The following is a 10325-nucleotide window of genomic DNA, read 5'->3' as shown; positions in this document are numbered from 1 at the left end:
AATTGCTACGCCCATTTCCTTTCGGTAATGGTTAAAGCTATTTGTTTCGTTACCTTTTTATGGTTAAAGCATTTTGCTTTATTGCTTTTAATAACAAAAAGCGCTTGCTTCGTTACTTTTCGAAATTAATGCGCTTTTACGGTTACCCTTTAAAAAAGGGAAACGCTTGCTTTGTTACTTTTCGAAACTAATGCGCTCCTATAATTAATTTTTAAAAGCGCGGTAAACTTTTAAATCCTACGTTATTAACATAGCAACCTAATTTTTTTTATTTTATTTATAAATAACCCAAAAGGCTTGCTTAAAGGGTATGTTACAAAGTAAATAGTATATATTGTTATAAAAAAGCTTTAAGCATAAATATTAAATGCTTAAAGCATCGGAAAAGCGGTCCCTTTGCTTGGAAGCGTATAACGCTTCCAAGCGTTAAGAAAGAAGCTTAATAAGCAAAAAGGACAGGGAATTACGTGTATATAAAAAGGCAGAGGCCCTTACGGGACCCTGCACTTCAAATCCTTTCCTCCTAAAAGGAAATTAACCGGAATAACCTTACACCGTGCCTATCCCTTCTACCTGCAACACCTTTGTTTTTTACCGCTTTACTTTTACAAGCTTCCGGTTGCTACCAATTATAAGTAATACAAATAATAACCTTTTCGTAACAATGCTGCTTAAAAACCAAAAGCAATGGTTTACGTAATCCACGGCGTTTCGTTAAAACGCATTAATTTTAAGGATTTGGAATTAAATTAATTTTAATTTAAAGTTCCCGAACAACGTGCAAGCCAACGAAACTTTAAATTTTAACGTTTTTGCAGCAAAAACCCGGGCCAAGCACGTTAAAAACCATAAATTTAAACGTTTGGCTTAGCAAACGATTTTTACAACCGAAAAAAAAAAGTTCGTTTAAAAATTTAACAAAGCAAAAGCGAAATTACGCAAAAATTTAATTCCGTGCTTTTTTAAGCCCTTTCCGTTTTTACCGAAAGTAATTTTAAAGCCAAGTATAAAAAAGCGTTTAAAGCAAAAAATACCGCGAACAAAACCGTTTCGAAAAAAATTATAACGCTTTTTAAATGGATTAACTTTTCCGTAAATTTTATTGCGCTTGCAAACGCGCAATTAAAAATTTAAACCAATAATTACGTTATTTTCCGTAATACCATTATTTGCTTAAAAACGTTTTACGCTTTTACTTTTATAATAAAAATTTAAATAATTTTTTAAAAGTACCGCAATACGTTTAAAAAAGCCGTTAATATTACAAACGTTAACCAATAATTTCCGAAATTTTAAGCGATTTTTATTTAAACCAAAATTAAAAACGTTTTTAAAGTACAAAGCTTTACGTTTATGTTTAATTTTTTTAAATATATGGAACGCTTTAATCCTTTTTAAGCAAAGCGTTACCGTTAAAAAGTAATTACGGGCAATTTTACGGGAAAAATAAATACTTTAATTACCAAATTTTTAACGATTTTCCTTTAACACCGCATTAATAATTCGGGTACCAAAAAAAAGCTTGCGTTTTTAACTTTTGGGGGCGCATTTAAAAATAAAAACAAAAAAGTTAAAAGCATTTAACAAAATAACGCAATAACGTATAAATTCCCGGTTTGCATTTAAAACCATTTTTAAAAGCCGAAAAATTATTAAAAGTTTGTATACGTGCTTACCGGCAATTCCGGACGCTTTTGCAATAAACCAAGCAATAAAAAATGCAAAAAAATTAAAAAGTTTTTAGAAAAAAACCGTTGGAAATTATTTAAAAAATCCTTTTTTTTTTAAAAGCAAATTTAAAAATTTCGTTTGGGGGAAATAAACCAAAAGCGCGTTAAATTCCGGTTTTCGAACTTTAAAAAAAAAGTGGAATTTAAACGCGGCCGTATTTAAAATGCTTTTATTTAAAAGCGTTTTTTCGGCTTTTAATATTATAAAAAACATTTATTTTAAAAGTACGTTATTTAATAATTGCGGTTTACTTTATATCGTTAATAATAAAAAGCGCTTTAATAAAAGGTCGTTTTAATTGTTAAACGGTACCAAAACGGTTTAATACAGCATTTAATACCTTTCAATTTTGGAACGAAGCATTCGTACGCTTTTTAACTTTTTAAACGGAAATAAAAACTTTAAATTTTACAACGTTGCTTTGGTAAAAGGCTTCTATGTTAATATTATTTCGAAAGCCCGTTTAAACGCTAAAAGGGTATGGTTTTGCGGGAAAAACGCAATTTTGCGCATAAAAAAAATTACCAACGAAATAGTAATTAAACGCTTTTAGCGCAAAAATAACGTAATGTTTTATAAATACAAACCCGTTGCTATTTACTTTATATTAATTACGTTGCAATTTTTCCCCGGTAATACGGTTTTAACTTTTGCAATTAAAAAATTTTCCCGCTGCAAGCGTATTACGCATACGTAACGTCCAATTTCGAACTTTACGAAACCGCAAAAAAATACCGCTAACCTTTAGCATTTGCGCAATGGTTATTTAGGATTACAAACGTTGGAAGCTTTCGTTTAAAACGCCCGGAACGTTAAAATTAAAAGACCCAAACGGATTAAATGCGAAGCATGCGCAATAATTTACGCTACAACCGTTATTTCCAAACGTTTTATAAAAAAGGCCATGCGCCCTTTTTAAAAGGTTTGGTTTAATTTATTTAATTATTTTAAATTAAAATTAAGGATAAATTAAATTTTGCTATTAATAAACAAATATAACGGCAAAACTTAAAGCTTTACATTTTTAAACAAAAAGGAATTAACGGTTATTAAAATTTTAAAAAATAAAAAACGTAAATAAAAAACAATACAAATTGTTTATTGCTACTTTTAAATATAACCAAAAAAAGTCCATTATATTTGTAAAAGGATTTTTAAAATACAAAAAATAAGTTTAAATTAAAAGCATTATTATCGAAACTTTACCGTTATATATTTACAAACCCAACGGGATAATTAAGCGCACGGGATAAAACGTTATTACGAAAGGGATACGCATGCGCAAAAGCGCAAAACTTTTTAAGCATTTATAACAAAAAACGGTTTATGCTGCCGTTTAGCTAAAAAATATAAATTTTTTACCGTTAAAAAGCATGCGCGCTTTCAATAATATCCTTTTAAATTGGTTTCGGGAATAATTCCGGCATTACGCTTTAAAGCTTTTTACGGGTTTAATAACCAATTTAAAACCAAATTAAAACGGCATTTACGCTTACAGGTACAAAATTTATCTTTTGGACGTAAAAAAATCCCATAACGCAAATTTTAAGCATTTTAAAATTAACCTTTGTGCCGGAATTAAATATTTAATGAGTTACCAAACCTTTAACATTTACCGGATTTAGGTTCCGTTAAAAAAAAAATAATAATTACGAAAAACGTTAAATTTAATAAAAAAAGCTTTTTTAAAAGCAAGCAAAAAAAGGACCCAATTAACGTAATTATTTATAATTTGTTGGTTAAATACAACGAAACGGAAAACCCGTTTGCAACCCGAAAAAGAATTGTAAATGCGCCAAAGCTTTTTTAACCGGAAAAGCTTTAAGCACCCATTTCCGTTACTAAGCATTAAAGTTAAAAATTAAAGGTAAAAAAGCCAGGTTTTATCGTAACCATAAAGGCTAAAACCGCAAAGGATTCGGTTAACGGGCCGGATCCAAACGCGCATAAATTTTTAATTCCAAATGCTTTAAAAAATAGTTATAAAGTAAAGCAAATGCGTAATACGGGCTTTTTACGTGTAAGCAATTCGTATTACGGTTTTATACGGTTTGGAAAAAGCGATAGCTTCCCGCCGGTAAAGGGTAAAAGTAACGACGAGCCCGAAAAACGGCTTTTAAAACCGTTAAAGCTTGCTTTACTTTATAAAGCAATAAACCGGTCTTTATTTACCTTAAAACCGGATATGCTAATTGCAACTACAAGCGGCACTTTTACGGCGCCTTTAATTGCAATACCAAAAGCGTTTAAAATTTTTAAAAATTTGTTCGAAGCAAACCCAAACGAGCAAAAAGCGCCGCCTTCCTTTTTTTTTGTTAAAAAGGGCAAAAGCTAACCCCGCAAAGGAACGGGCCTTTTGCTTTTGCCCAAAACCTTTTTTTTAACGCGCTTTTACCAAATTTGCCGATAATTACGTTTAAAGCAATCCGCGCCGCAACCCGAGCGGCCGCAAAAAAAAAAAAAAAAAAAAAAAGGGAAAGCAAGCAACGCAATAACTTTAATAACGCTATTTTTTGCTACGGTTTAGCAATAACGTTTAACGTTTCCAAACCGGAAATTAAAAACGTTGCTTTTAAAACAAATTTAATAAACGAAAGTTAATAAGCCTTTTTCGATACGTATTTGCTTAATTAACAAACGGCAATTAAAAAAAATAATTTAAATTATTGCCCGGTTTACGAAATAATTGCAATTGCCGTAACGAAAACATTAAAATACAATAGCTTTTAAAAAAACAAACGGTTATACCGAAACGAATTATAACAAATTCCAAAATTTTGGCAAAAGCTTAATACGCACCCGCATAAAAAAAAATTTAAATAATTTGCTTTCGGAAAAATTAATAAATTATTAAAAAAAGGAATTTGGAAAAAAATTTCGAAAAATTTGCTTAATGGCAAAGCTATTAATATTATTTAAGTATTTATTTACAAATTTAACGAAAACGGTTACATTACAAATTATAAATTTCGCGCTATAATTAAAGGTAATTAATAACCTAACGGTTTGGAAAAAGTTTACGCTATTACGTTTGCAACCAAAAGCTTTAAAATTATAATGGCAATTATAGCTTATTTCGATTTTAAAACGTACTAAATTAACGTTAGCAAAGCTTTTTTTTACGCAAAAATTAGCAATAATTATATACCCGTTTACGTAAAAAAAATTTTGGGTATTACCGAAAAAGGTACGTAGCCCGGTTTAAAAAAGCTTTATACGGGCTACGGGATTTACCGAAATTGTAATATTTATTTTTCGAAAAAACCTTTAAAAAGCTAAAGCTTACCCCGTTAACGGAAAAGCTTTATTTATTTAAAAGCACAAAACGTAAGGTTTTTTTTTTTTATACGTTAATAATATAATTATTTTAAACCGTGCTACGCATTTAAAAATGGCAGCGAAAATATTAAACGGTTTTAAAAAAAAGTACAAAATAAAAAAAAAACCATTTAAAATTTTCCTTGGGGTTTAAATTATAAAAAATAAAAAAGCACGAATAATAACTTTGCATTACAACTTTTACATTAATAAAATCGTTAATACCTTTAACTTTGGAAACAAAAGCGTAAAACGCTTTTTTTTGCTTAGCCAAACGTTTAAAAAAAATTTAAAGGTAGCAATACCCGCTAAAATTTTAACCATGCAAAAAAAAAATTGGGTTTATACTTTATACGGCCATTATTATCCGCCTAAACGTTGCTTTTGTAAGCGCGAAACTTTCCAAATACTTTACAAACCCAAACAAAAAGCATTTAAAAGCAGCAAACCATACCCTTTTGTATTTAAAAAGGTTAAAATCCTATTGCATCCGGTTAAAAAACGTTTTAAAATCCAACCATTTGCTTTTTGCTTTAAACGCTTTTTTTGCTAATAACAAAAAAACGAAAAAATTGTTTAAAAAATACGTTATGTTTTTATTTGGAAAACCCGTAGCGTAAAAAGCAAAAAAACAAGCTACCGTTACAACATCCATTACAAAAGCAAAGCTTTTAGCGCTTATAAAATTTAAAAAAAAATTATCGTTATGCAAAAGCTTTTCCGAAATTTGCGTTTGGAAATTAATATTTTTTAAAAACTTTATTATAATAACATACAAACAATTCGATTAGTAATTAAAAAAGGCACCCGCATTAATACGGCTTAAAAGTACGTAAATATTATAAACATGTAATTACGCTAAAAGTACCAAAAAAGAACGTTTAACGTAATATATTTTAAAACCGTTTTTATACCAACAAACGGGCTTATTAAAAATTTTCCGCTTTACAAATTTAAAACATTTAAAGTTGTTTTAAAATTGTACGACTTTTTTAAAAACGGGTTAGCAAATTTAATATGCAGCCAAAAACTTCGAAATAAACATTAAAAACGTATAACGTTTGCATAAAAGCATAACGCAAATTCCTTTTTTATTAATAAATATAAAGCATGCTAATTTTAAATAACAAAACGGCATTTAATTATAACGCATGCAATTTTTAAAAGCGTTGCACCTTTTTTTTATCCATTTTTCCTTTCCATTTTAGCTTAAGCCCTTACTTATTGTTTAATAAATAAAGGCATTTCCATAAAAGGAATAACCCCGAATTATTGCGGTTTTAATGCCATTTTTTTAATTTCCTTCGTTATTATTACCGTTTCCTTTCTTTTTTAAGGTTGGGTTACGAAAAGCAAAGTTATTTTAACGAAAAGCCTTTTTATTCCTTTTTTTGGCCTTATCCTTTTACTTACTGCCCGGTTTTAAATAAAGCTCGAAAAAATGGCTTACCACTTTTTTAAACTTTTTAATTTTAAAGCAAAAGCTTTTTAAAAGCTCGTTTTGGAATAAAGCGATTGCAATGCGCAATTCGGGCAAAAAAAGGAAAGGGTTGCAACGGTAATTGCTTTAAGCACATTAAATATACCGTAAAATATAACCATCCCAAAAGGTGCGCGCTATGGGCTTATTGTTATAAAAGCCCTAAAATTTTGTTAAAAAGCTTTTGGTATACCCATTGCATAAAACCGCGCGGAAAATAGTATTATCGAAAAAGCTAGCTAAAACGTTTTCGTTAAAAAAAAATTGTTGGTTTTGCTAAAAAAAAATATTAAATAATACTTTTTTTAAGAATTAAAACGGAAAAAAAAGGGGTAATTAACATAAAACCCGCAAAAACGGTTAAGAACGAATTAACCTGGTTATTTACCTTTGTTTTTTTACCCGCTTTGCGCTTCCGGGTATTGGGGGAAACGACGGGTTTATCGTTATTATCGTTATTTTTTTAAACAAACCAATTAATAAATTTATTGGAATTAAAATTAATTTTAATCGTTTAACGAACAAGCTAATTAGGCCCGAAGCTTTTGCTTGGTCCAGCCGGAGCGCGAAAAGTACCGGTTAAAAAAGGTGTGCGAAAAGTAACCGGAACAAGCGAAAGCTCGAAAACGGGTACGTAAGTGTTAATCGGGGTTTAATTAAAAAACGACTTAAAGCTTTTATCCGTTTAGCGTAAATAAAAGCCCGATTAAGCTTATCCGGCTTAACGCGCTTTTATTTTTTAAGCGTTATTTCAAGCCTTATCGCGGGCAACTTGCTGCTTCCGCGCATTTTCCAAATCCTTTTGCTTATCCTTTTTTTCGGCTTGCTGCATTTTTTTCCTTTTTTTAAACAGCGCTTTAATCGCTTGCTTAGCTTTAATTATAAAAATAGCTATAACCGCTTGCAAATCCGCTTTATACGCGTATAAAGCAAAGTTAGTAAAAGCGTAACAAGTTGGTAAAAAAGCAAAACGTTTTAACTTATTCCTTTTAGGTTTAAACCCGCGTATTTATTTTGCGCCGAAAGCGCTTCCGGGCAACCGCGCGCGTTTTTTTCCCATTAACAATTCCTATTTTCCAGCCAATTTGTTAGCATTGCACGATACTTCCAAAATACCGCGTTGCCGCGCAAAGCATTTACAATTATTTAATTTAAATTTGCAAGCATTTTAAAATTAGCAAAGGATTGGTACGGTCGAAACGAAAGGATCGGAACTTACGCTTTAAAAAGGAAATGGTAATAAAAAGGAAAAAAAAAGGCCGGAACGAAATGGAAAAAAAAGGTTTTTAACCCGTTACGCTTACTTATAATTAAAACGCTTGCTTCGTTACTTTTTGTAGCTAAAGCGCTTGCTTCGTTACTTTTAAAAACGGGAAGCACTTTCCTTGTTACCTTTTAAAGCTAATAATACCCTATCGTTACCTTTAAAAGCGCGGTAAGCTTCCAAAACTAACGCCATTTGCATAACAACCCTTTTTTTTTGTATTATTTACAAACAACCCAAAAGGTTTGCTTGGGGGGTATATTACAAAAAAAACAGTATAAATTGTAAAGGAAAGGTTTTAAGCAAAAATAGCAAATGCTTAAAGCATTCGAAAAGCGGTCCCTTTGCTTGAAAGCGTATAACGTTTCCAGGCATTAAAAGGGAAGCTTAGTAAGCAAGGAGGACGCGGGGGTTACGTGTATATAAAGGGCAAAGGCTCTTACGGAGCTTTGCACCTTAAATCCCTTCCTTTTTAAAGCTTATTAACCGGAATAGCCTTACACCGTGCTTATCCCTTCTACCTGCAACATTAATGCTATTAACGGTATTACAATTTACTTTTTCTTTCGCTTGCCGGTTTAATTCCATGCTAATACCTTTATAAACGATTTTATTGCACAAAAAGCCGCCGAAATCCGCAACGGCATAAAAAACGTTAAGTACCGGAATTTGGGCAATAATGCTAAAAGCAATAATGGATTGCTAAATATGCGCTAAAAATAAACCCAGCAAGCATTTTTTTACGGGTTGCTTTAACTATTGCTAACGTTTAAAAAGGCATGGCAAAAAGTTATTATAAATTTTATTGTTAAACTTTTTAAATTTAAAAAGCCTTTAACGGAAATACAATATAATAGCATATTAGTAATAATAAACAAACTTACAAAATATGCTTTGTACTTATTTTACAAAAAAAATAATAACGCGTTAATTTTAGCATACGCTTTTTTCCAATACGTAATAATAAATTACGAAATGCCGCAAAAATTAATTACGAACCAAAATAAGCTATTTACGAATAAATTTTGGAAAACGTTTACGGCGCTTTTCGAAGCAAAATACGCTTTATTAATAACATATTACCTTTAAACGAATAAATAAACGAACCGAACCAATAAAATAATAAAGCAATATTTACGCCATTATATTATTTACAAATAAAATAATTGGGTGCAATTATTACCAATTGCTTAATTTGCGTACAATAATTTTATACATAAAAGCATAAAGGAAACGCCGTTTTACGCTAATTATAAATATAACTTTACGGCGTATAACGAGCTTAAAGCTAAATTTAAAGCTTTAATAACGGAAATCCAAATAACGGAATTTACCAAATTGCATTAAAACTTTTAAAACAAATTAAAAACTTTGCGTTACCGAATAATAAAGCAAATTAATAAAAAAAGAATTAAAAAACCAACCTTTAAAAAAAGGGATAACGCTTACGTTTTACGCGCTAATATTAAAACAAAAAAGCTAAATAATAAATTGGATAAAAAAAATGGGAACCTTTTCGGGTTATTCGTATTATTTTTCCGGTTAATTATAAATTTTAATTATTATTAACCATGCGCATTTACCCGGGTTTTTACGTTTTTTTGCTAAAACCAGCGCTTTTAAGCCTTAAAAGCACCGAATTAGTAAAAATTAACCCTAACCAAAATAAAAGGTTAAAGCCATTTTTAACGAAAAAACGCATTACCGCAAAAAGCAATATTTCGTTAAATGGAAAGGATAAAAGGATAAATACAATATATGGAAAAACGCAATAAATTTTGGAAATTGCCAAAAAGCTTTGCAAACGTATCGTTTGGAAAAAAATTAACAATAATTTAAATGCTTGTAAAATGCCCCAAATTTGGAAAAAATTTAAAAAGCAAAAGAAAAAAACCCAATAACATATTTAAAGGATAAATTAGCAAGCTTGTACAAAAATGGTACAAAAAACATTTTTTAAAAAATGTTCCGTATAAAATCGCACCAGAAATCGAACCCAGGTTTTCCCGTTACAAAAATAAATGCGTTACCATTGCGTTATATAATTTGTAAAAATTGTTAAAAAAATTACAACTTACCGGATTAAAAAAAAGCGAACAATTTAAAATCGATACTAAACCTTAAGCTTTTGGAATTAGCAAAAAAAAGAAAAACAATAAAAAGCTAGCAAATAATTAAATACAAATTGCCCGGTTAATTGCTACGGTTGCACCGGGAATTAAACCCAAAACCTTTTGCTATAAAGTAAACGCGTTACCATTGCACCATACAACCGAAAAAAGTTATTAAAGGAATTACAATTTATTAAATTAAAAAAAAGCGGCCTCGTGGTGCAGTGGCTTTGCACCAGGCCGGCCCCGCCAGGACCACGGGTTCGAATCCCGTCGAAACCAAAGGGCTTTTTATTTTTAAGCCCCTGGCTTGCCAGGATCGAAATCCAATAAGGGCCGATAAGCCAAATTAACCAAAAACCAATAACGCCGATAAAATAACCGATAACAATTACAACAACCTTATCGATTTCGATAGCAG

The 10325-nt window shown here is 30.5% G+C and overlaps 2 protein-coding genes and 2 pseudogenes across 4 annotated transcripts; 1 reads left to right on the top strand and 3 right to left on the bottom strand.

Annotated features, from left to right (window-relative positions):
• Window positions 1–744: 744 nt before the first annotated feature.
• Window positions 745–1107, bottom strand: GGTG_04804 (hypothetical protein; the record flags this gene model as incomplete). The annotated part of the gene is made up of 2 exons (XM_009222601.1): window positions 745–866; window positions 939–1107. Coding segments are annotated over 2 exons (291 nt in total), but the record flags the coding sequence as incomplete, so codon positions are not given.
• Window positions 1108–1185: 78 nt separating this feature from the next.
• On the bottom strand, window positions 1186–1632 carry GGTG_04803 (hypothetical protein; the record flags this gene model as incomplete). The annotated part of the gene is made up of 2 exons (XM_009222600.1): window positions 1186–1382; window positions 1536–1632. Coding segments are annotated over 2 exons (294 nt in total), but the record flags the coding sequence as incomplete, so codon positions are not given.
• Window positions 1633–9996: 8364 nt separating this feature from the next.
• On the bottom strand, window positions 9997–10067 carry GGTG_20082 (annotated as a pseudogene). Its single transcript has one exon. The product of its transcript is annotated as a tRNA-OTHER (tRNA).
• Window positions 10068–10114: 47 nt separating this feature from the next.
• Window positions 10115–10186, top strand: GGTG_20081 (annotated as a pseudogene). The gene has a single exon. The product of its transcript is annotated as a tRNA-OTHER (tRNA).
• The last annotated feature ends 139 nt before the right edge of the window (window positions 10187–10325 follow it).

The sequence above is a fragment of the Gaeumannomyces tritici genome, assembly GCF_000145635.1.
Source record: "Gaeumannomyces tritici R3-111a-1 unplaced genomic scaffold supercont2.2, whole genome shotgun sequence".
Taxonomy (NCBI): domain Eukaryota; kingdom Fungi; phylum Ascomycota; class Sordariomycetes; order Magnaporthales; family Magnaporthaceae; genus Gaeumannomyces; species Gaeumannomyces tritici.
The sequence above is the reverse complement of the archived record's forward strand: the minus strand, read 5'-3'. Positions and strand labels throughout refer to the sequence as shown.